At 38.6% G+C, this 27,111-nt stretch overlaps 1 protein-coding gene across 10 annotated transcripts in view; it reads left to right on the top strand.

The window, feature by feature from the left end:
- BCAS3 (BCAS3 microtubule associated cell migration factor) overlaps nt 1–27,111 on the top strand; it is a 299,242-nt gene that overhangs the window by 41,084 nt on the left and 231,047 nt on the right. For all 10 annotated transcript variants that reach the window (XM_015880750.2, XM_015880748.2, XM_015880754.2 and 7 more), the window contains exons 9-13: nt 2,357–2,433; nt 11,966–12,042; nt 13,738–13,821; nt 18,533–18,703; nt 26,777–26,870. In XM_015880750.2, coding sequence (XP_015736236.1) covers nt 2,357–2,433; nt 11,966–12,042; nt 13,738–13,821; nt 18,533–18,703; nt 26,777–26,870 — 503 coding nt within the window. The remainder of the gene's footprint in view (nt 1–2,356; nt 2,434–11,965; nt 12,043–13,737; nt 13,822–18,532; nt 18,704–26,776; nt 26,871–27,111) is intronic.

Genomic DNA, 27,111 nt, shown 5'->3' with positions numbered 1-27,111 from the left:
TCTGCCGATAGATAAAGAAATTAGATCACAGTTTGAGTGGTGCCTAACTTGGCTGTGTAGGGTTTGTCTCTTTCATTTGTGTTTCATTGTTTTGCCATGTGCATTGCCTTCCTGCATATCCACAAAAAAAATCCTATCATAAACTGTGCTCGATGGAGAACAATTCCGGAGTAAAGTAACAAAGCATTTCTTAGTTGGACTTGTCAGCTAATTTCTGACTTGGAAGACTGAATATCAGGTTGTAAATACCTTGATTCTATGCACTCATGGGATCAGATTTTTCTAAACATTGGACATAGAAAAGTGAATACCCCTGTAGTTTACTGTATGTTTTTAAAGAAGACCGGAAAACTTAGGATCCATCTTTTGCATGATGATATTTTGTGATAATCCTTTAGTACTCCTGGTAGAACTTGTTGACCCAAGTCCATCATATGTGCTGCTTTGATGCTTCTTCCTACCCAGTTTAAATGCTAATGTCTTAAATTAGGTCAAGTAAAAAGAAACAGAAGAAAAACAGTAATGCTGAGCAAACACCTTTAATAACACAACCAATTATATAATGAAGTTCTGGTGGTATAAATGTCTGTAAAGAAATAGAACATGGTAGAGCTTGTTATCCTCACTCAATCTACACACCATAAGGTGTGGGTAGGGTCATTATATCAAGAAATAGATCAACTACAGTAGTTGAGTTGCTGACTTACATGCCAGGAATTGGTCCCTGCTCCTTTAAAGGCCTGTCAGAAGTAGTTCACTACTTATCTGTGCAACTGTCCCTTGAAAAATTTAAAGTTCCCTTGTGTACAGTGTGATGATAGTAAATCTTTCCAGCCTGGCCTCCTAGCAGAAGGAAAATCCAATTGTGAAAACAGTCAAAAGGCAAATCATCATTCAAAGTCTCTCCTAACTAAAAGGTCTAATGTTTCTTTTCCTAAGTGGTAAAAATGCAAAAGCTACTTCAAAGCCGTGTGGCTGTATTCAGGGTAGCTGCTTTTCTGGAACATATCAGATTCTGTTATTATCCACAGAAAGCTCACAATTTCACAATGAAAATGCATTAAATGTGGCCAAGTGCAGTGCTAATGGTGCGTTAACCATACAATGGGCTAATGGAGTCCAAAGTTTGGGATTTAAAATAAAACTTGAGTAGCAGAAGAAGGGAAAACTGTTTATTATTTATGTATTTATAGTCTAGAATTGTCCATCAGGTTGGTTTCATTTATAGGGAATGACAGCACTCTTACAAAGAGCAGAAAAGAAAAATCTAACAGGATTGGGAAATATTACAATCAAATATACATAGGTTTTCTATATATACATTACAGTTGCACATGCATTGAAAGTCTTTCCATTATTCATTTAGTAACTTTTTTCTCAGTCTTGTGAAAGGAGTGAGAGTTGATAGGTTTCTATTGTTTTCCACTCCTTTGTTTTAGGTGATGGAAAATGCTTTAACAAGAAACTTTATTTTGTTTGAAACAAATATTAAGTCATGTGCAGAAATTATAACATAAAATGGAGTTTTATAACTTGGAAAGGGATGGAGAAGCATCCATTTGACAACTGAAGAAACAAGGAAATAAAAAATCTTAAGTCAATTACATTTAGGATATCTCAGTTCCTCTCATTGAGTTGTTGGTGCTATTTGAAGCAGGCATGTGGCCAGTTAGCATCACCATTTACTAAAGGACATGTACTGAGAAGTTACTAAACTTGGAAGATGTTGTACTTTCCAAATTTGCATCTTTGGCCCTTGTTCATTTAGGCAGTGCGGTGTTTCACACACAGCTGTCATGGGTTTTTATCCAGCTGAAGAACAGATCTGTTACATTATAAATGTGTGCACGTTCAAGTGAAGTCACAAATATGCCCGTGTAATTTTTCTAATTGGTGTAAATTTATCACGGGTTTGCGTGATGATGATCTTGGTATGAAAAGAAATCCTGTTTCTAATGAAGAAAAATACAGTGGCTTAATGAATTTGCAATTTGATGGGCAATGGGATTATTTCAAATTTTGCTTGTGTTCTACCAATTTTTGATTCGTTATTTGAGTCACTGGAAGTAATTCAGGATCCTTGCAACTCCATTCTTTCTTTCTAATGGAGCTTTTACTGCAGAAGGTAATCATAAATACGCTGTGTTGTTCTGTATCAGATCTGTGTACTTCCTGAAATGAAGGTTATGTGGTTGGGATGAGAGAGAATCCTCAATAACTGCCATGTGTTGGTAACCTGGCACTTTATCACAGCAGAATTTATATTGATGCTTTTGAAATAATTACATTTAGATATTGAATCTTTAAACCAATGCATTTAATGTTTAAAGTACACGTTCCATTTCTTTGTTTTCAGAATACTCGTCGTAGTCCTGCAAGAGAAAATCGCCGCCTTTGACAGCTGCACTTTCACTAAAAAATTCTTTGTGACAAGTACGTATAACTCTGGGTTCAGTCCTTTTGCTCTGAGGTGACATGAGATAAACCAGATTTTAAAAACATTTCTACTTCTAAATCCTGAAAGCATCTGCAGGTCTCCATGGCTACAGCCAAGGCTAAAGGAAATCTGCTGCTTCAAAAACCAACAGGTGTTACTCTGTGGATCTGTGGCTCTTGCATGTTGTTTTGCTTGTGTTGTTGCCATAGTTAATTTCTCATGGTTCTGGCAAGCACCTGCACTGATGTCACGGGGTGGCTGAAGTATTCTGTTCCTTTTGCACAAATACGTGCAAAGAGTTCAAGTTCTGAATTTTGGATTGTGTCTGACAGCAACACTTTGGGAACAAACAGGTAGCAATTTGTACTCTTGTTATGTTCTGTTACTCCTTAGGCTAAAGATGCATTTGGTTTTTTTTGTTTTTCTTTACTTCATCAGGCTCCAGAGCTCAAATAGGTCAGTAATGTATTGTAGTAGTAAAACCACAGGTAGGTATTTGCTTGCAGATACCTTTACATATATCCTGAACCTGAAGGAACTGTTTGCTCAGACCCTTGTATCCTGCTGTAGCTTATTGCTTGCCTCAAAGTAGTGGGCAATTGATTGTAACAGACAGGACTCTCCAACAGCTATTCCTCTACAGTAAGTGTCCCTTTGCTGTCCCAACATCTGTAACCAAGTAATCAACGTGTTACTAGAGAGTAGTGGTATGTTTTCTGCTGCTTTTACTCTGACCTGTTGCTGATATAGGTAAGATAAGGATGTAATTTACCTGCTCACAGACAGTGTGTCTTTGTAATAGTGAACACCAAGGAGGTATTCACTGCAGAAGAATTAAACTGTAATCTGTGTAGGTAGTCTTAGTGTCTGTCAGTTAGAACTGCCACTTAAAATGTGTGCATTATTCCAAGATGATAATTTAGTTTGGAAGAATTGATGTTTTGCAGTTGAAAAGGAAACTTGAAATTTCCTGGGTGTACTTTCAGTTTCAAATGGAAAAGTTCTCAATTATCTTTCTGTGTTTTCTGTGTGTATCAAGAAAAACCTGGTTACAAGAAGCTCTGTCCTGTAATCGTTTGGAGCACCATTATGCAGTAATATTAAAGTTGCCAATAGGTGTCAGTTTCTTCCTATACGTGGATGTAAGATGCATAAGAATCTGCTTGGGTTCAGTGTTTAGAACCAGATGGGAAGGGACTTGTGTTGTCCTCGTGTTCCTTTCTTCTCTTTTTTACTCCACCAAAGAGAGGCAGAGTACGAGCCTTGCTTTACTGCAGGTAAAAAACAAAAATCCAACAAATCAAACAAAAAACACATCTAGATTAAATGTGTATTTTAACAGTTCTAGTTGAAGTAGCTGGTAAAAAAAAAACAAACAACAGCAAAACAATCAAACAAGCAAAAGAAAACCACCCTTTAGTATGTTTTTAGAAATGAATTTGTTTAACTGTATTTTGAGGAACGGGGATATCCTGTTCCTCGCTGTAACTTTTGGATTTCCATGCCTTTCTGTGAAACAGCAGTGGAATTAAAGAGGATAAGCGCAGCTCTGATATGAAAATCCCAGCTCTGAGATGTCACAGCTCACACTGTATTTCTCCAGTCGTGCTGTTGGTAACATGAGAAACCCAGGATGTTCCCAACATTTCTCCCTGCTTTGGGGTGCTCCATGCGCAGCCCACATTATGCCCTGTGCATATGGAGACAGAGCCCTCCCTGTGCCCACTTTACACACCTATGCCCAGGTAGCACTGCACCATGTGTGCTATTCCCTGGCGCCTTTCTGGAGCCAGGGCAGGTGCCAGCATGTGCTGAGCATTTGGAATCTTCGTTGTTGCCCTTAATAAGTCGTGCCATCAAGCAGGTGCTGTGCTTTGGCACTTTGAAGGCTGCGGATTCTGGATGTGCTGAAATCTCGTTGACCCAGGAATACATCTTTAGAGGCTGAAGTTACGCCTCTTTGTCTTTGAAATTTTGTACAAATGCTCTACCTAGTCAACTGCTTTGGTTTCTGACAGTGGGTCAAGTAGCCAGCAGCTGGACTCTTGTGTCATTGTGAGTTTTTTGTTTTGCTTTTTTTTATATAGAAAAGGGCAGAGTCAGTTTAAATTGGAGAAGGAGAAATCTCTGGAAAGGCAGCTTAGCAAAAGGTCTTGTAGGCCTCCTTGTCTCCATGCCTGGAGCATCCCTGCAGAAGGGTTGGCTGGTTCCCCTGGGGCCATCCCAGTGCACTGCAGCCCAGGCAGTATGACAGCAGCGCTGCCCAGAGGATTCGTCTTCATGGAGAAGATGCTCAGCTGTGTTAGCTGACAGCTTTTGGTCAGAAGTGATGGCTTAGAAGGTCAAAAATATAAAAATGGGATCAGTGGGCCTTTGAAGATGTTTCCTTTACTGTGTAAACTACTGTGTGGAAAAAGAAAATGTTTTTTAAAGAGGACTTAGTGGTGACGGGCAAATCACATCTTCCATTCATATCAGCTGAGTAGCGTGGGAGCCCTGGAACCTCACGCAGACAGCTGCAATGCAAACATAATTAAGCAGAAGCTTTTGCCCATTTGGTTGACTATTTACACATAGAAATTACATGCAGAATGTACAATTAAAAACAGTGTCAGGAATTCTGAAGTTTGATGTTCCTCAGCAATGCTAAAGCAGCTGTGTTGCACATGAGTAGTATTTGTCTTTCTGTTTTTGTTTTTGTGGTTAAATGTGTAGCTTAATATATTGTTGTAATAAATATACCATAAAATATTCAGGATGTAGAACATGGTCAAATTCGTGCTGCCGTTGGAATGTTTAACTCTTGTGTTTCCTGATTTTTCAGGTCCAATGGAGCAAATCTGGTATAGTTATAACTGTTTTAATTTTTGTGCTTGTGATTAGATAGAAAAATACGGATTTGCTGGAATGGCCACCAGCCAGCAGAGCCTTGTGAGAAGGATCAGTGTACAGGTGCTCCACTCTTGGTGTTTTGAGTTACAGCTGCTTAAACTTGATTCGAAAACCTCCTGTGAGTAGTCATAGAAAAAGACCAGGATGTCCTCTGATCTACTCAGTGAGGTCTTTTAACTTGCTAAGGAAGGAAAGGCGTAACTTCATTCTGCAAAGGGCTTGAGGCTGTGATTTCCTATGGCACTTCATGCTGCTGTGCCTATGCTTGGATCCAGCTCAGTTTCACTAAGAAAAGATTTGCATGGAGGGGTGCATAAAGCCAAATAGCAGTTTTGTAACCTGCGCTGCTTTAAGTGCTCACGTGGCCAAGCATCAGAAATTAGTTTGATGCCTGTAATAAAAATGCACTTCCTTTTGGTAGCTGTGAGTGTCAAGGTGTGGAAAACAGATTTTTAAGTGGTTAAGAGTTTACACAAGATTTCCTTCAGTCTTTTTCTGAGTACTCTGTGATTGAACAGTCGGAGACAAAAGTGATGTACAAGCTCTTCTTCCTACTTTGCTCTAAAGAACAGATGCAGAAAAGCTGAATTTCATTGATTTCTATTACATCAGTGCTCCCACAACCCTCTTCCAAAAATGCTTACTTAGTGGAACATTGATGATTATGAATATGGCCTGATGGATACTTTCTTCTCTATAACGAATATCCTTCCCACCCCCTGGGCCCTAAGTAAGGATTATCACAGATAACATCATACATGTGGCATCATCTTTGTGTCCGATAACAAGTGCCTGCTCAGTTTCTCTGGCCCTTCCACTCCTCCTATTGATATATTCTCCATCCATTATTCTCCAGGGATGAAGACAGTTATTGCAGCCATTAGCTGGCACCACATGTCTATTGATGCTGTGCAGCTAGAGCCTTAAGAGCTAATTTTCTAGATTTTAGTCAGAGTACTTTGTTGTATATAAAGTCTCAAAAGACTTGCTCAGCCTCAAGTGAAACTTATTTGGTATATGTTAAATACACCCTATACCTGCATCTCTCAGAATAAGGAAAAAAACCATTTGATATTCCATTCTGCAATTTGGATGTGGTATTCATACTTTCATGAATGTTCACATGCAAGAAGTAATACATTGCTTTCAGTTTGTCACAGGTCTGATCTGGAAATCATCTTGGCCTTTTATTTTTTTTTCTTGAACATTTTTGTCAGCTTTGCTAGAATTCCTTTTCCCTGATAGGCACACGGGGAGCAGTTTTGCTCTCTTTGCTTTGAAGTAAAAACAGTGAAGGTCTCATGAGAAGGTTTAATGCCTGAGGAGTTACAAACAGAACTTCTGGAGGAATGTACAATCCCCTTCTCAGCTGTGATCAGTAAGTGGCGTTTATCCTGGACATCCCACATGGTATAATAATTGATAGGATTTCTGGGCCTGGGGAGGGGGAGGCTCTTCAGTGCAGATCAAAAGTCCTGAAGCAGATGGGAAGAAAGCTCACATTTCACAGTGGGTTTTTTTTAATCAGTGAAGAGAAGCCAAACATTCCTGTGAATTGTATCTTAGCTATATATGTATGTATATATATGTACACAAACACACGTGCAGGTGTATGTGTTTAAATCTAACACACTGCAGGACTGAAGCTGCTGTGAACATTAAGTGGATCAGAGCCTTGCCCTGCAAGGGGTGATGATAGCAGCGTATGGAACATTTGTGGCTGTACTGATGATAACACCAAGATCATTATTTAAAAAAAAAAATAGCCTTGGATGGCAAGCATGATTTCACAGTAGGGTGCATCCTGCTGGTTTGCTCTTTTGCTCTGTTTTTATGGGTGATACTTAAACAGAAGGAAGTAGAAAAACAATAGCGGAGTTTTGGAAAGTATGTGACAGTGTGAGAGCACTAACGTTTACATGGGGCCTTTCATCTAGATGGAACCCGAAGGATCTTATAAACAATATTTCTTTATACAGTTTATAAACAAATAGATTTGGTTTGCTTGGTGAAGCTGGAAAAAAAAAAAAAAAAAAAAAAGCACAAACAAATAGAAAATATTAGATAAAACAGCTTATATTATATGTTTGCCTTGGAATAAACAATTCCCCTTCAACAAGGGTATCACTCTACCCGTTATTTATTTTTTGTACCCTTTCTGTGCTCTTTGTCATGGATCTGTTTTCTGGCTGCTTTGGATTGCAGTTCTGAAAGTGATTTTGTAACTTCCTTACGCCCCAGTGCTGTGTAGTTCATAAAACATAGAAAAAATTGCTAATTGGTTATAAGCTACAGCCAATGAGTGGAAGTCAGCATTCCTCTGAGATACAAGGTGTGGAACACGCAGTGAAGAGAAAAGGCCTGATAAGAATGAGAAACATTCTTGTAGCTGATACCAAAAAGATTGAGATTGTTTTGGTGCATGGGACGTCAATGAGAGCTGAGGAAAGAAAGGCCACCTGTGGGCACTTCTGATTTGACTCATTGATTCACTTTGCTGTGTTCATTTGCACATCAGTTTGCAGCAAGGTGTTTTGCAGCGTGCTGTAATGCAGCCTGAGAAGGAAATCCAGCAGTACCCTGTGGAAGGCACCATGATCAGCTATGGGTGGTGTGGCTTAGGTAAAAGAGAAAGTAAATTCTGATTTAGTTCAGTCATGCTCTGACTTAGTGTCAGGTTTTTCTAGAGAGAAGCATTGCCTTCTGCTGCATGTTTAAACGCTTTGCAGCAATCGGAGCTGCCTTCACCCTTCATTTAGAACCATTCAGGCAGTGCAGGATGTTGCAGCAGAGGGACCAGATGGGAACACTGCAGCCTGAACTGTGGCAGTAGTCCACCTGCATGGGTATCTTTTCCAACAGGCAGTGCTGGTTGTGTTATATTTGGCTTGTGTGCAGCATCTCTTAGGGTGGGGCACATCTGTGCTTTGGGATGCACAGTGCCCATGAAGGTGCTGCTGGATCTCATGGTGCTGTTCTTAAGAGTCTCCTGGAGAATGGGGCTGCTGGAGGCACATGATTGCCTGGGGGATTCCAAGGAATGCTTGCTTGGATGTGAAGTTCAAACCACCAAGTTTTTATGGCCATCAGAAATCTTTGCAGAGTTCAGTCCCCAGCTTTGCATCTCCTACTGGGATTTTATTTCTCTATCTCATTTTTAAGCTTTTTCTTTCTCATGAAAAACCTGTGCAGCTTGATGGAGGGCTGCATTTAATAGAGGCATGCTTGTGATTTATTGCCTTAATCTCTGTTATGGCTGATGTGACTGCATAATAGTCCTTTTTCTCCTAGCAGTGTTTCCCAACGTGCTGTTTGTTTAAAAGCAAGAGGGGGAGAGGCATGTGTTGCTTTTCTCTTCTTGGCTGCTGTCTCTGTATTCACACGGACATTACTGAAGCTAGGAGATGAGTCTCTTGAAAACAATTTAAGAAAGGGACTGGAGTCTTAGTTTCTGTAGGAGCATACAGCAGTGGAAACATCCAGAATGAGAGAACTGGGTATTTATGTGAATTTTCAGCCTAAGAAGATGAGGTGTTTGTGTTTGTGATGGGCAGTGTGGCAGATTGTCATGCAAGTAATTGAAAAGTAATGGAAAATCAACATACCTTCTTTTCAGTCACTCATTAAGCAAACATTTGTATAGCTCTTTGGAGAGCCTGAAGTAACTTCTAGGATTCCTATGTAATCAGTAAAAACAAATATAGAAATACAGCACAACAGGAAGAAACTGTGGAATCTCCCATTTCAATTAATCACAAAAAGCTGAACAACAGAAATTGAGGTGTTGAAGAATCAACCTATGGTACCACACTGATGTAGGTCAGACCGGGAAGACCACAGCCCAGGACAGGAGGCTCTGGGGCACCCATGCTATCCCTGTGTGGGGACACAGTGCTGGAGCTGCTGTGCGCAGGGGTTTGCTGAGGCCAGAGAAGGGATCATGCTTGGATTCATTCAGACTATCAGAACAGTGTTTTTCTAGTTCTGCCATTTCGCAGCTTTAAGTAGTGTATTTCCTGTGTGTGTCCTTACAGAGCACAGAGAGAGACGACAGTTGTGTACTTAAAAGTGTTTTAAAGCATCTCCAATAGTTTTTTCCTGTGTTTTCATGGGAGATAGTCCCCGTAAGGCTCACTGTAAGGTCTCATGTTTTTTAGTACTTGCTTGATTTGCTGTACTTTTGGAAGGACTTTCCCATCGTGATCTTTTCTTGGATGACCTCTCCATACTGTCATTAAAACTTGGATACTTTGGTCTTCTTGACAGTTAGTTCTGCATTCTCATTATGTTCATTCTTATTGTAAACATGCTAAAATTGCTGCTGTTGTTGCTTAGAATGGATTTTTTTCCTCAGTTGTTTTGAAGCTTAGTAGAAATAGAAGTTAATCTTTAAGAGAGCTGGGCTTGCAGGGATTGGGCGGCCGAGCCGGGTAGGTCACGCTGTGTCTGTCTTTTCATTTGCCTGGTAGATGATGTTCTGCTGACTCCAGCTGTTTTTTTGGAAAGCAGAAAAACAATTTGCTTTTCCTTCCCATAAAGTATAACCCTTTGTTTATCCTTGTACTGCTGCATGTTTTCAAAATGCATAGATTTGCAAAGAAAAGAAAAGGAGGAAATAGCTCTTTTTTTTTTTTTCTTACTCTGTTTTTTGTATCAGAGAAAAGAGTTTAGCGCTAAGTTGAATTGTTGACCTCTGTGGAGGATATTATTAGAAGTGGCTGATTTGTGTGTGGAGCTGTATCTAATCGACCAAATCCAGTACGTGGAACAACCCACCTACAATAGGTTTGGTGAAAACAGTCCATTTTTAAAGATAACTACTTTTTGTATTTGATTAATTTTTAATTTGAAGAAGAATGCTGTTCTGTACTTCTTCAATTACTTCAGTTCACTGCAATAATTGAGACCAGCCCCCTGTCCCATTATGGAAGTTTCTTCTTGTTGCGCTGCTTGCGCTCCTCATTATGAGGCATCTGTTGAGTGATGACCTTTTGTTTTCGGTTGCAAGGCCATTGCGAGTGCTTGCAGAGCTTGGGGGATGCAAGACACTGATGCTAAAGTCTCTGTAGAGATTTCAATCAGGAGAGTTTTCATCTGACAGCTTTCAGTAATATATTTTATGTATAAAAATGGAGAAAAATAAAAAGAATTTGGGGAACCTGAATGTCTTTACTGACACAGATGAGAACTGTTGAAGCAGAAGTCAGCATTAAACCTTTACTGGTCGTGATCTATAATGTCATCGGAAGAACACGTTTGTATTTACAACCTAGGGTTGTATTTACAACCTTTTTTTTTGCTTTCTTTGTTCCATAAGAGTCTCTGGCTACCCACATTTTATGCACTTCTGGAATGCAATAACAATTGTGGCATCATCTCTTCAGAGTTCGTTTTCCTTCCTGAGATCAAGGCAGTGATAAGGCCTTAGAAAATACTCGCTTGGTTTTACTTTCCTGGCCTGAGATTGATGTAATTCGATGAATTGCTGCTTTTCCCTTCTCTTGCTTTATGACCTTTGAAATAGCTTGCTGTGATCTTCCAAATTTTGCAATACCCTCAGCACTCTGCTTTATAAAGTGGAGATAAGGAGCTGTTTGTCTTAGCAAGAGCATAGAGAAACTGTTTCTGCATTTGCACAGTGAAATGCCATCAAACATCTTTCAGTTTTCTCCAATTCCTTTTTCAAACTATACTCAGCATGCCTTAAGTAACATCACTCCAGCACACCTTTCTGGCTGTTCTGCAAGCCTGCAAAGTGATGCCACAGTTAGATCTATCAGATGGTACTGTGCATGTGGCTGAAGGCTTTTGTTTACCAGCTGAAGTTGGAACACTCGAGCTTAAATCTTGCTATCAGGACCCTAATCAGTAAACAGGACTGTGGTTTCATCTCTGCAACTGTGGTTTGTGAACTTTCAGCCTCCCACCTTGGCACAGCAGCCCCCATGGTCAGCCTTTAATTCATGTGTAGCTGTTATCGAATTGTTTTTAGTGTTTTTAAATGTTCGATTTTTAATTTTAGTAGTTAATAGTGCGATTTTCCCAGTTGTGCGTTCTATTTTCATTTTATGCATATGTATATATCTATTCCTAATGGAAACACAGCTAATACAAAGCAGATGAACGATGGGACCTTTGCTGCTGATTTTAAAGGAATGACAAATCCACAGTGTGAGGTTAAGCACATGCAGAAGTCTTCTGGGAGGTTTGTGTGTAGAATTATGAAAACAAAACCAAAGTACAATGCTTTATTTTATACCACAAGAATCTAGAGAAGCTTGAAGTTAACTGGAAGTGTTGACCAATTGAAACATGTCAATGAAGCAAAATTAATTAAGATGTGAAGATACATAATGGATGGAGTCAATCTTTTAAATATCCCCCTTGCCATGCTATATCAAAATGAGTTCAAAAAATGCAAGCATAAGGAAAAGCTGATATTTACACATAATTAACCATTCAAAATAGTTCATCTAACCACAGTCTTATCTTTCAGAACAAAAATGCAAGCATTTACTGAGTGATATTAGCAATTGAAAGGTTTCTGTTTAGACTTTTTGTTTTCTTGGCATAAGTAAAATTCTTTGTAACAAGTCTGTAAAATGTTTCTTAATGCTGCCTATTAAAACTTTTCAGGCTGCTATCCCTGTCCAGGGCCAAACATGAATCCTATTGCCCTTGGAAGCCGTTGGCTTGCTTATGCAGAAAATAAGGTAAGGAAGGATTTACTTTCAAAAAATATTCTTTTTTTTTGTTCCTATTCCATAAACAAAATTTAGAAACAATCTCAGAAATAAGCTATGTAAAAGAGATCTTTTGCAAGAGTACTTGCATAATGTGACAGACCTAATCTTTGACCCGTACTAGTCATGCTTCGGTATCCATATGTGTCATATCTTTGCTTTGCACGTTTGACTTAAGTTCATGAACTTGGAGGGTATAAATACATAAGTTGCATGGGCAGAGATGAGAGCTATCAATGGATATGGTCAGGGAGTGACTCAGTAACCAATATGTTTTGTATTTGTAATTTTAAAACTCCTCTGAAAGGCAGGAAGCAAAGACTCTTAACGTCTGTGCTGGCAAACAGTTGAAACGGGGCTGCAAGTTTGTTTGACAACACAGTAATGCATTCTGTAGATTAGGAAATCTGTCCTTACTGAATTTTTTAAGCTCTGGGTGGGGGGAAAAAAAGGTTGAATTAATTTTTCTTATTTCTGGACAGAAGAAGGAAATAGATCCCAAACAAAACAATTATCACTTTTTCACCCTGCCCTGGGCCAGAGAAGGGTCTGTGTGTTTAAAGCTTGAAGTGTTTGGAAACTTTAAATTCATCTTCTAATGCCTTATTTATACTTCAAAGCAGATGTTTTTTCTCCCTTCCACCTGTGCCTGGAATATCTTTATTTTAGTGCTGAATCAGAAATCATCAGAGCAGCAGGCTTTGTAAACGTGTTTGTTGTTACACTCTTTTGAGCACAACTGATTTTTCTGCAAACTGGGGACTGCCTTTCCTTTAGTGTCACACCTGTGTGGTTTTATTAAACACAGTCAGTCAGCTTGGGATTCAGAAGGTGCTACTGCCAGTAGTGTAAACTGCTCATCAACCAAAGAATCACATCAGAAAATGAATGTAATTAGCCCCATGTTCCCAGGTATATCCTCTGTGGATTTCCCCTTTCTCCCTAGTTTAATTCTTTATCTAAGCATGACTCTCAAAACAAATATCTTACAAGCATTTTTAATTTTCTTTTAGCAAAAGCAGTTAAACAGACAACGTGTTCCAGTGTACCAGTATCAAATATCCATAATTCTTTGCCATTTTATTTAGTAAGAAGCAGAGCTTCTATTGAGAGTTAGGGTTCAGTGACAAGAACCGTCTCTGTAGGTTAATGGAAGGTAGAAGAGTCTTACTTTGATTTATTAAATTTGACGGAAGGCAATATGCTATAAACCCCACGTACAGTCCTCTAATCTATTAAATGTAAAGTTTAAAGTAGCTCTCTTCCTTTGTCATTGATCTGCTTGCTTGTCGTGAAGAGGAGAGCAAAGCCACATTCGGATTCTTAGAATGTCAGATATTTAAAGTTACATTTACATGGCTAAAGCTTTTGATTATATTTATTTAAATTTATTTGTGGTGTTACTGCCAGACCCCAAATCCCACCATTTCAAAGTTTATGAATTCATAGCGACTGTTCATCTGGTAATTGAAAACTGGAGTTCCGTACGCGACAGTCTGGGTGGCACCCAGAAGATTATAAAAAGGGGTTAAGTGTCTCAGCAGGGCTTTTTGCTGTTTGTAGGAAAATGCACACCACTGTACACGATAAACAAGAGTTATGGTAATGGGTTATGGGTTTGTGCAGTTTAATAGTAGTTACTTGGTTGCTGTCTTTCTTCTGTAGCTGATCCGATGCCATCAGTCCCGTGGTGGAGCCTGTGGAGACAACATTCAGTCTTACACTGCCACAGTCATTAGTGCTGCCAAAGTGAGTACATCATCTGCTGCTGGGAGAGGTTATCATGTAAGATAATTATTAGGTTTCCCTGCTGAATTGTACTATTTTTTCCCCTTTCTCATTCACAAAAGAGAAAAAAGAAGTGGTAAGATGCTAGTGATGGGGCCTATACAGGGCCTGATTCTGAACTGTTCTGAGTAACCATTGTTTTTTATGAACTAGTCCTGTCCTTTAGAACCAGTTTATTTATTAAAGCAGCAATTCTTATTAGTAACCCCTCTTACAGCAAAATCACAGTAAAAAGGATTGATGTTATGGCTATTCATAAGACTACAATTTTACATCGTTGGAAATAGCACTGTGTATTATTTGTCTTTCAGCATCATGAAACAAACTTCAGAAGTGCTTAGTGCTTTTTGGACTCAGTCACACCAGCATTATGTGCTTTAATCTCTGAACGATGACAGTGCTGTACTGAAGCTAATTAATTACCTAGTAGCTTGCTCTGAAGGTTAGAGTTTATTAATGACTGTTTATGTATAGGTTCCATTGCCGAGGAATTTTAGTTCTGATGACTTTATAATATCCCTCTGTTTTAAGAGAAATGCCTGGGTTCTCATAGCATCAAAGAATGACCATTGCTTGGAAAAATCCAAACAAGCCAAAGACCATGCAGAACTGTCATTTGACTGTTTTCCCCCACCCCACTCTGCCCCACTCCTTTCCTTGAGGTATTGCCAAGTTATTACACACACACACACAAGTGAGTTTTGGCATTGTCTAACAAACTTGGTGCTGATTACAAGCTCTCCTCGTAACCACTAGCCTTTTCATTTCTGATACACACAGCAAAACAAATCTAATAATAGGCATAAAATGACAGCACAGAACAGAAAGCTCAATGTCACTGAAGAAAACAACTGTTACAAATACCCACAAAGAGAGAAGAGACATAGGTCGTGCCATCTCGTGTAGAAACAAAACATAAACATGAACATATTCCATCAGCATAGCTTTGGGTACAGTCTTACTGCGGTTGAAGTGGGAGAAAAATCATGTGTTTTTACATTGTTGAGGGGAACTTGCTTTTCTTCTGAAGATGCTGTGTGAAACTAGCTGCATCCATTCATTCACCATTCACAGCAAAAAACAGAATCTCCCCAAACACCTTCAATCTCAACATCATTAACATTTTTTAATAGCTCAGATAAGCTAGAAAAAAAAAAAACTTGGTAAGTGTAATTAGCCACAGTTATGATCAGACATGGTAAGAACTTATAAACACATTGCTGTACTGCCAAAGCCAAAGCTAGACTGCAGAACAGTCCAAGGCTTTGTTAAACCATATAATGACTATCAAAATGTTCCAGTAGACATCTAAGACTTAAGTGCTGCTCTGTTTAGTTCTCTTCAGCAGTCTAAAAGTCAAAAAAGAGGACATGTGGCAAAGCCTTTAGCCTCAAAGACCGTGGATAACTAGGTTTTAAGGTCCTTGGAGCCCGAGATGATGACCTTACCTCCTGTTTGCTGCTGTTTGAGCAAACGGAGTAGAATGGATGCAGAGTATCTTTTCAAATAGACCCTGTTACAACTGAACCATGCCAGTGTTGGGAGAAAATCCAGGTGCTTGGTTTTAGATGAGAACCAAATGTAAAACTGCTTGTTTTAGATATCCATTTTTGGATGCAGCAAGGCAGGAGACATAGAAAAAAGACATTTTTAGGTCGCCTCACTTGTCGTCTTGGCAAATCCCTGGGTGAGTCGTGTTCCAGCTTACTCTAGAGGTGCCCATGCAGACCTTCTTCCAAGATCGTGAATTCCTAGCTCTCAAAACTTTCCATGCTGATTAAAATCAGTTTGTTAATAGTTTTCTTCTCTTTCCCACTGCTTTTTAGAGTATGTGATGAGAGCAGGAAAGGGAAACATCTCCGTGAAGACAGGCATTTTGGCATTTATTTAGTTTCAGTATGAATCTATAATTGAATGTATGTTAATTTTGTTTAGACTAAACATGAAGATTTTAGTTATTAATCACCAAGGCACAGCTTTTTGGTATCACCGCTTTCTATATGTATATTTTAATTATAAATAAACAAATCTTATGTGGTTTATTCGTTATGAGGATTGGGAGCAATATACTGTTTATCACTGAAAAGATGCAATAACAACCGATCAGGCACTGAATGATGCAATTCAGTTTTCTCAAGTAATTAAAGTTGTACTGATTTTTTTTTTTTTTAATTAAATTGGTTATGAGTACATTCGATGAAATATTTTTCTTCATTTTTGAATGAATGTGAGCAGCTCTTTTAAGCAGACTGCAAATGACATGCAAGGAATGTGCATTTGCACAGTGTGCAATGTTGCTTCCTAAAGGAATTGGATCAAGGATTTTATTTGATTTGTAAGAACCTTTTAAACTGAGTGTGAACTGGCAGTTCCCACTAATGACAAAGGAATGGGGACAGTGCAAATTTCAACCTATTTCAGTTAAAATTTATTTGGTCTGTTGAATATCCAGTATCAAATTATAAACCAAATTCTTCTCACCTAATAACTTCTTTAGTTGATTCTTTCTCCATATCTTTTAATCCTGTAGTGGAAAAGTGATTTAGCAAAGGCTGCATCTGTTTTCTCTTGTTACCTGATAACTTCTTAATGAGTACTAACAGCTTATGTGAGAGCAAGGTCATTAGCTCTAATGGATAGAGGGGACAGCTGATATGGCATGGGAAAGGTTAAAGATTACCAGAGAAGTTTTTGCAAATATACACACAGCACAGGGAAGTAAGTGCTGTAATGGCTTTGCACTGATATTTCTGAGCTAATGGCCTCAGCCACATCTCTGTACACCTATTACTTCTCAGTAGTCCTGCAGCCACAGTCTGGTCCAACACAACAGTAATTCATTTTGCTAGATAAGCATGGTAATTTTTTGTTAGTGAGATTTGAAATGTGTACTTGGCACGTTGTCACTCTGTTCCCATAGTTACAAATATTTTCCATAGTGGGTTGATTACACTTTTTGTCTTTGAACTTGTATAGGTATTTTCTGCATGGTACTTCTATGCTGATTTCTCTTCCCTTCTGTATAAACTGCCAATGTGTTTTATATGGTTTTAACTGTTGGTCAGAAACTGCCTTGTCAGTTTGGGTAAGAAAAAAAAAACAGAGCGTCTGCTGAGAAGTGTTCTTGTGATGGCATTGGGTCCTTTTAGGTCTGCTCGTCAGATATCATTATCTACTCCGTGTTACTTTTTTCAGTCTTGTCAATTTACCGGTGTTGGTGTCTGTTTTATTGTCATTTGTTGCATCTGAGTATAAGAAGAAATAAGAAACAAATGGCAGGATGTTACTAAAGACTTCAAACCCCAAAGACATTCCTATGATAAAGGCATGGCTCGATTTTAAGCGGTAGCACCTCCATTAGCATTAATGGGGTGAGTCCATCAGCTGAGGCATCTCAGAGGTTAATCAGGCTTCCTGGCTGGATATTGCCATCAATACAGTGTGGCGCCTAATTCTGTTGGCCCTGCAGAGGTTTTCCTGACAACACACTAACAGACTTTGTGTAAGTCATTTCCTATGAATTATTAAAACAAACGTTTGGCTGCTAATTGATGAACACTAATGTGTTTTCTAATCACTGCAGTTTGAGATTTTAGCACTAAACAAAGCAGTTGCAATTGATTTGTGGCTGCTTCTTGGTTTCAGCCTGTGAGCTGAGCGTTTTTTCCTTTTCAATTTAGCAGGCAGCTTAGCTTGTCTTTTTAGTTAAGAGTTGCCTTGTTACAGTGTCATTCTGTTCTGAGCTTCTTTTCTATTTCTTATTTATATTGCATAATAAATCTGGGCAATACTTTGCAGCAAATAAGGCGCAGTCCTTGATGCAAGGAGAAAATGTTTCAAGTTGTGCTTAGTGTATTTTTTAAATCTCTGTATTTTCCCCTATGTGTGCGCTGACTGTCTTCAAATACAGGAAAAAAAAAAAACTCACAAAAAAGAAACAAACCCAGAACAAACCCTTTAAAAAAAATCATCATTTTTAGATAATGAAAGTCAGTGCAATTAGTATGTTTTTAATTCCACATCTGGAAAACATACAGACTGTACAAAGTGACTTTATTTGTGATTGGGATGGGTGTGCATTCAGGAGAGTTGTCCTTCCCAACACCTTGAGGTGGGAGTCTTTAATTTTGTTGGCTCTGAGTCTCATGTTCAGTTTTAATGCCTTCAGTCTCATGTTCAATTTTAATAAACAGAAAACATCATGTCTGTCCTGTCCATCAGAAGCTGAATTCCTTGAGTTTTGCACCAGAGGATATTCCCCATTACTGCACAGTCACTTTCTGTACGTAGCACTATTAGGTACTTACTCTGTGGGGTACGGAGCATGGGAGGTAGAAGGATCAAATAGTGAAGCAAAGGGAGAAAAGCTAAAGAAAGGAAAAATGTTCACAGTCAGATAACACTGAAATTTTATAGGTTTTTTTGAGTATGTATCAGGAGCATTTACATCAGAAATAAAAGCATTGAATAGGTAGGATGTGAAATCTTTTCAAGAGATTTCTCTTGCACGCAGCATCTTGCAGTTAAAGTATCGCTAACAAAAACATTTGTGTGCTTCTCATGTGTGCGTACGGTCTAGTTATAATGCTAATTGCATTGAGGGAAGAAAAACTCCAAGTAGATCCACAAAAGAGCCCTAAACGTTATTTGCTGGTTCTGTTTCTTTTTACAGACGATAAAGACAGGGCTCACAATGGTGGGGAAAGTCGTAACGCAGCTGACGGGGACGCTGCCTTCGGGAGCGACTGAAGAAGAAATTTTAGCTCATAGCAATGTTCGCCGGAGCCCTCTGGTGCCTGGGGTCATCACTATCATTGATACAGAGACTGTGGCAGAAGGACAGGTAATGCAGTTTGTGCAGCAACAGAATGAGGATTTGTTTTGACAGAAGTCATAGGAAAATGTATCTTATACTTCTGAAATAAGATTTTTTTTTGCTGGGTCAGGAACTTTTATGTGCACACGCAGCTGTGACAAAGTCCTGGTTGGGGCTGAAACGACGCCAAAATATATATTGTCCTTAGAACATATTTATATGGCACTTTGACAACATCGAGTGTGAAGTGTCAGATTTTGTTTCTCTAACACTTGTTCATAATTGACATTGATTTATGCTGATCAGTTGAAATGTGTATGTAGTCTGATTATATTTATTATAATGTGATATGGCAGGAAAATGTGATTGTGTAGAAATACAGTGAATTGTTTAATTCCAGTGTAAAAAAGAAGCTGGATATTTATATAGAAAAGCTTATAATTTAACAAAAATTACATTTAACATACAGTGAGATATAATCAAATGTGATGCTGTTTTGTGAGGTGTTTGTAGTGTTTCTCAAGTAACGTTACAGTGCCCAGCTGAGATAATCTACTGATAAATCCATCCAGTTATCCCCTAGACTTTGAATGGATGTTTTGAACTAATTGTCTCTCTGATAAACAACGGATATCTGTTTCTTTTCTGCTCGTCTCTGTCAGTCATTCCAGTTGTAAGTATCTTGTCCCGCAGTCAGTGTTCATAGTGACTCTCACAGTCTTCATGTCTATTGCAAGGTTACTTTCTTCTGAATGTTTACATTTACCAAATTTAAGAGTGAAAAAACCAATTTCTTTTTACTTCCATTTTTCCCTGTGTTTGTGTTGCTTATTGCGGATAATTTAGTAAGGTTTTAGTGACAAGTCAGTAGCTGGGTTACATTCTTTTCTTACCTCAGAAGAAAACAGAATGTTTTACTTAAAAACAAACAAATATGAACAACCTCAATGCGTTGTGTAAAACGTAGCTGTTCTGAAAGTTCATTTTGAAAGTAGCCAAATAACACAGCATCACATTGAGACTGTTCATATAACATCAGAGGCCCTTCTTGCAAATATACAATAGAATTTATAAAAAAGAAAGAGGGAGAGAATGGGAAAAAGAATTCATTTCACCTAACATCTCACCGAGTCAGATCTTAGAATAAGTCTGACCTTCGAGATTTGTTTTGACTTCCTGGGGAAAAAAAAAAAAAAGGTCTTTTAACTCTTCTTATACTGCCAAGAAAAAAAAAGAAAAAAGAAAAAAGAAAAGAAAAAAAAGAAAAAGAAAAATTCTGCTTCATAAATTTCTCATGAAGCTTTTTTAATGCAGTCATTATTTCTGATGGTCGTTGTCTGTGCTTTGATTCCTCTTCATATACCTAGGGAAAAAAAAAATGATATATCTTAGGTTTCAAGCCTTGTTATGTATGATTTAAAGGTTTTATGAACTTGTCCTCTGACCTTAACAATAGTAGGGAGCTATCAAGCCTAGAGGGCACTGTGGAAAAGTAGTTGTAAAAATGATAACGCTTGCCTTGTCCAAATAATGCTGCTGTAACATAAATAAACCATCAGTTCTAGTAAAATAATTTTGGGCTTGAATCTCCAGGGAAAGGGGCTCTAATTTAGATACCCTAATTGTTTGCATATCCTGCGTTCATATTTTTGTTATTTGAAAATTTAAAACAGTATTAAATCAATCCTTTATTTTCAATGCTAAGATTCAGTATCAGAATGAATATTACAGGGGGTTTCCTGGAAGAAAAAAAGTTCTTTTGTGCTGTTGGATTCTCATGGTACGGCAGACTTTTTACTGTATTTTTCATATTAAAATGTAGGTCTAGGAAAGAAAAAGTTTATTAAGAATAAACATGTTTTGGATATGCTCTGAATAACATCTGTCATCCAACCTGGTCCGCGTAAAGAACCTCCCAATGTGAGGAGCACAGTGCAGACTCTCAGTCCCACGGAGCTGCTGTCTGTCATGCCAGGTGGTTTCCATTGCCGTGCAGAAATGTAAGTTCTGTGCACGCAGCCGGCTCTGAAGGTGGCAGGGCCTGGCTTTGCCAGTGACACAACTTGATTTGTCCCTGGGTGCCTGGCAGCAATCCTGTGCAGCCCTGTAAGGAATGACACGCCACTGTTTGGGTAGTCCTGGCTTGTTCTTATAGCACAAGTGCTGACAGTGGGCACCCAAAGTGCAGTGTTCCATTCCATTCTGTTAAAATAGAGAAGCAAGAAGTAATGATGCTGTCTGTGTGTTCCCTGGACTGCACTTTCAGTGTACAAACCTTTCGTCCCTTGCAACAGAGATTTGCCTAGCAACTATGTAAATGTATTTGTGTGCACATACATCATTTTCAGAGTTTGGCAGCCTAACTAAGCAAGGGGAATTTCAGAAGCAGAGAGCTATTTTCTTATCAGCTGTCTCCTAATGTACAGGGAATGCCTCACCTCCTTTAGGTCTATAAAGATTTCTATCTACCTGTTATAATGAAATAAAATATTGCCAAGTAATAAAATATATCTTTGAGATAAAATATATAGCTGAATAGGAAACAAAGCCATTCTTAAAAGAGAAAGAAAATGTAACAGAAAAGGAGCAAATATAAGGCAAGTGAGTGTGTCCTTTTGAAGGAGAAAGAAGCACTTTTTCAGTGGGGGGGAGATTTTTGTGCTGCTGTGCAGGTTTACCTGCGAGGAGGGTTAAGGAACATGGTCTGGAAGCACAAGGCCAGAAGGATTAAGTACAGCTACAGGTTTCACTAATTTCTTTATGCAGTCTGCCATATCAAAGATACCCAGTGCAACAAATGAAAGATGGAACTCAGTGCATCTCATGGAATGCGCTGTGCTGCTGTGGCATGGGTTCATGTACTGCCTTACCTCTGAAAAATACACCATTAATGACCAGAGATGTCTCCTCGTGTGATCTTAAAGATCTGTGGGGAAAGTATTTTTAATCTTGTCTACAAATGTAGGTTCTGTGAGATCTTGTATCCCACAGCTGTTTGGTAGTTCCTACTTTCAGAATTGAAGCCACTTTAAGAAAATATGAAGTATGGAGCGTTAAATAAATGCGTAGGAATGTAGAAGTATTGGAGTTGGCTGTCATGATATATTTGTAAAGGGAGTAAAAATAATTACTGAGATGCCCAAGTAACTTTGTGGTAAACCAAAATATGTTAACAGGGCTGTGCGCTTGTTTAAACTTCCTTCTAATGAAGTGTTAGCAAACTTTGCAGTTAGATGTAATGACTATTTATTTGAATCCGTTAATTAGTTGAAATGGATAAAGCTAAAGCTGTACAGATGTCCTCTTTTTCAATAATGGGAATTAAATGTGTAAGACCTCAGCGGCTTGAGTTTAAACGAAAAATTATTTTCTTTCAACCTTTGTTTCTGTATCCTTAATTAATTCATCAAGCAGGCCACCCACGTGTAGGCTGCAATAATGACCTTTCTCCAAAGTCTCCAGTTTTGGGACGGAATGTAAATCTGTTAAACATCCCAACTTTGGTTGACAGAGAAATATTTGGCCGCTTAAAAAATACAGAACTTGGTTCTCAATGCTTCTGGTAGAGGACGTGATCGATGGCGCATCATCCTATTGCTTCCACAGGTTGTCCAAAATGCATGAAGGTATTTGAATAAGTATTTAAAAAAAAGTAACTTTCAAAGATCAACACATTATTTTCTTTTTTTTTTTTTTTTAAAGTTTTAAACTGTGATTGGTCCTTTTTTTCTGTTCCCTATTAACTTTTTATTGCATTAAAGAGGAATTTCCAGAAAACTGCACGCTGCTGCAGGTTTGAAAGTTCCTTTTCATTTGCTAAGAAGCTGATAACAATTGAACCAAACAAAGATGCTTATCGGGAACAAGAATCATGGTGAAAATTCATTCTAAAGCTAAAAGAGTATTCAATAATAAAGGTTTAACTACAGACATAATTTGACTGATCATTAACACCAGGGCTTTTATTTAGCAGAACAGCTTTCACAAAAGCTAATTTGATGTTCTAATGCTCATATATTTGGCATCAATTTTGTTCACTTTTTATATCTACGTGTATTACAGAAGAATTCTTTTTATATATAAATATAAAAAGTACAACAGGATTCCCTCAGAGCATAATACTGTCTGCCTTACTTTATTAAAGGAGATCTGTTTTTTGTCAAGAAGACATTTTTGTCTCAGATAAATGGTTCAGGCTGAGCATGAGGCTGTTTTGAGTTTATGCTGGATTCTATTAAAAGGAGTGCAGTAGTTAATGCCACAGATTTATCACTTTTAGCCCTTTTCCACTGATGTTTGACCTTGGCTATAAGTTGGAGGAGGCTGTCTGGGGAGGTCAGCTGGAGGGGGCTGGGGTTTGTGCATTTGCCGTAGGAACTGGGCTGGACACTACCCCATCTTCAGCTGTGTAAATCACCGGAGATCTTAAGTGTATGTGCACAGATCTCTTTATTATATAATACTCATATTTATAAATATTGCCAAAGTTATTTGTTTTTATGATGCTTAGATCATGCTTTCTTAATTTTATTAAGAGTAGGACCTGCGTGATTAAATTTGTGTCCATTTTTATTTGGGTTACTTTCATGTTTTATTTAAAAACATGTCTCCGCTGGGATAAGTGGTGTAATTTGCCTCTAAGGATTAAAATAATTGAAGTCATAATTACTAGTGGCTTCTGTTCAGCAGCATGGAAAATGCAACGAATGAAGAAAAATATTTCATAGGAGAAAAAAGCTTTGGATTAAGCTATCTCCTGCCCTGAATGCAAACACTGCTTTGTGATAGCAGATGTAATGATCCCCTAGGTGTACGTCTGTTTCTTTTACAGAGTGAGATAAAGAGGACTTTATTCATCTCCTACCAACTGCAGTGCTCTGCTGGACTGTAACAGAGCTGGCATGGGAGCTCGGTGGGTTCAGTCAAGGCTGGGCTCCCCTTGTAAGCTCTCTCACTGAGACAATGTTTGGGCATCAGCAATGGGCAGAGTGGTGATTTTCATCTTGGGAGGAGAGACTTGGCAGTTGTTTCTTGTTGGTTTTGTTTTTGTTTGTTTAAATGGGGTTTCTATGTGTAATGATGGGGAACTCTGCAAGGAAGTTACTTGAGCATCCTTAAGAACCTCAACGATGAAGCAATTATAAGAGTAATGCAAAGATTTATGAACTTTTCTTCAATGAGAGACTTTGTAGGGCCTTCTGCTGTTAATAGCTCAGTGGTTAAGAGGCCTCTACCTTGGAGAACAGAGCCTGCTTGGACTGAAAAAAAAATTGCAGCCTTGGGATTCCTGTGGGATTTGTCTCTATGCTTTGGGAAGCTGCATGAGCTGCTTCCATCGAGCTCTGCGAGAGAACGTGCACATGTTATTAGGCAATTTGTACAACTGGTTTTATTTCCCAGAAAAATGTCCAGCTCCACTTTTTCCAGTGGTCAGGAGCCATTAACTGGTCAAAAGGGGCAAGCTGGGAAGTATCAGCACTGGTTTGTGTGCTTCTCACTATCCACCGATGCTCTCCAGCACCTTCCCAAGCTCTTAGCTCCCATGAAGAGTGTTTTTTGAAATCTGTGAAGCTGTGTGGAAGAGGCTTTGAATATCTCCTCCAGTACTATACAGCTCCAGTCTTCATCTTTACCTCCATGAAATCTGCACTATTTCATTGAATCATTGGAATTGGACCTTTAAAGGTCATCTGGTCCAACTCCCCTGCAGTGATCAGGGGCACGTACTGCATTGATGAATTTATATCCATATAATGATCTTTAATACCAAAAATAATAAATTCTAGTATAAAGCACTTTGTATTACGTAAGCATATTGCTGTTCTCTTTAAGTTATATATGAAGGGAAAAACCTGCGCTGTGATTTTTGAGCTGGGCAGGCTCTGAGCTGGAAGGGCCCCATCCAGAGAGGCTGTGGCTGATGATGTGTTGAAGTCCACTGATGCAGTTCCTGCTGCAGGGTTTTTTTTCTTCCATTCCTTGTAGTGTTGAAATTGTAAAAAGTGATGTATGTTTTCTGTAACTCTCCAGTGCAGAAGTGTAGGGAAAGGGCAAGACAAATGTTGCAGTACAGTCTGAGGATTTAAACACAAGTTTGTGATTTAATGGAAGTACGTTCCTACTCCAGGAACAAGGATTTCTTTCCATATTACCTTCAAAAATACGAAGAACATTTCTTTAACTTCATCCTGTTTTGCATAGTGCATTTCTATGAGTGTGCCTCACAATGGAGTATCAGCACTCTGTGGCTGCAGTGGTATGTGGATCACAACCGGAGTGCTGAATTCTCTGCAGTCCGAGGATTTCCATGTTTTTCAGTAAGGAAGGTGGTTTTGTTGCTGCTTTTGTTTTGTCTTGGCTGAGTTAACCTGGATGTTATGCCAGTACATCCTTCTTCCTTTTATTTCTATCACAAATAATGGAATTGTAGTGCAGTTTGCTGTATCTGAAGTTTGCTGTATCTGAGAATCAGCTCCTATAGTGAAAATGGCAGATTTGACAAAGAACTTGTAGCTTAAACACAAAAGGTGTTATTTCAGGAAGGTGATTGTGAGCAAGGATGATGAGGGTGGTGCAGTTACCATTAATTTAAACAGAACAACAAAGTACATGCTGAATTCATCCACTTTCCAGTCTGAAAAAGGATACAGGTTGTTGTATGAATGGCTTTAGCAGTGACTGAGATGATGCTGATACCTACAAATCTCTACATTTCTTAGATTAAATAGTTTTGTTTGATGGACTGAGTTTAGAAACCCTTCAGTTTGGTTTGTATGGTGGGTTTATGATGCTACTTTATCATGTATTTTTAATTAGTGAAATGTTTAGGATAAGTCTCTGTTACCTGAAAGTGGAAACTGTGCAAAGATGATACATAGAAGTTGTTATAGCAGTTTATATAGCCTGAGAAAAGAACACAGTTTCTTTGAAAAGCTCTTAGGAAGATCTCCAGACCCTTTGGTTAGTGGTTCTGGAATGAGCACGGAATGCTGACAACGGAAAGCAAAACCATAATTGTGCTTATGTGACAGTGCCAAGTAATTGGAACGTTTAAAGTAAGTCAGGCTCAGGCTCTGCATTCATATTACGTGACTTCTTTAAACATTTAAAGATGATTTCTCTTTTTGAAGCATAAAAATATCTTCAAATTATTCTGATATCTGTTAGGAATAGGAAGTATTAGAAACATTTTGGATTGTTTTCGAAGCAGCAAACAAACTATTCTGAACTTGAAATGGGGAATTTTGTACTATTGCTTCCATATTAAGAAGGTGGTTCTTGCTTACTGCAGATACCATTTTCTTGAGTGCTTTTCTGATAGATCTTTTTCACTTTTTTCTTAACTTAGTCTGTAACATAATGTAACCAAGGAATAAAATATTTCTTAGGCTTTTACATGTTTTTGATCCACACATCATTTGTTTCTCTTCCACTACTCTTAAGTATATCTTTTCCTTCACAAAGAATTAGACACTAGTGATGCTTTTAGTTTCAACACCCTTCCATAGGCAGGGCTACCAATCACTACATCAGGCATCAATCCATGCTGCCCTGGGCATCATCCAACCCAGTCTTGAACTCCTCCCTCAGGGATTGAGTGCCCACAACCTCTCTGGGCAGCTTTTGTCAGCGCCTCACCTGACATTTCCCCTGACATCTAATCTATGTCTTCCCTCTTTTAGTTTAACTGTTCCCCCTTGTCCTATTGCTATCTACCTGTGGTTTTCCTCCTGCCTCTATCAGGTCTCCCCTGAGCCTTCTCTTCTCCAGGCTGAACAATCCCTGCTCTCACAACCTCAGATTCTATGCAGCCATTTATACTTACTGTAGCAAAGAAGTAATAGTTCTCCAGTTTTGCTTATTTGAATAGGATGAGTTAATAGGGATTGTAAGCCCTTCTTGGTGGTAGCAGGTTATTTAAATGTTTTTCACTCTTTATCTGAAAAAATTGCAGAAGATTGTTTTTATTTCACACGCAGTCTCATTTCAATTTCATTCCACTGTGTGTATCCTTTAAAACAAATCCTGTCTCAGTAACATGCTATTTTCAATTAAGTGTGTTTTTACTAATCTTACTGTGTTTCCATTAATATTATGCAGGTACTTGTCAGTGAGGACTCTGATAGTGATGGTATTGTGGCCCACTTCCCTGCACATGAAAAGCCTATTTGCTGCATGGCTTTTAACCCTAGTGGTAAGTTACTTTACTAATTTAATGCAATAGTTTTGTTGTTGTTTTTTTGAAGCAAAGCACACATACACCTACTGCTATTATAACTGACCAGTTCTGTTCAGCATTGGATGTTCTGTTCATTGGTGAATATGAATTTTGTAGACGTTTCACACTGATGTAGCTGTTAGGTTATGGTATAAATGCATCTAGCAATTCACGTGTAGCAGAAGCTCTAAGGAAATGTGTTTTGTTTGCTCTCCTG

Source organism: Coturnix japonica, chromosome 19 (assembly GCF_001577835.2).
Source record: "Coturnix japonica isolate 7356 chromosome 19, Coturnix japonica 2.1, whole genome shotgun sequence".
Classification (NCBI taxonomy): domain Eukaryota; kingdom Metazoa; phylum Chordata; class Aves; order Galliformes; family Phasianidae; genus Coturnix; species Coturnix japonica.
Note: the sequence above shows the minus strand (reverse complement) of the source record. Positions and strands in the feature narration are given on the sequence as shown.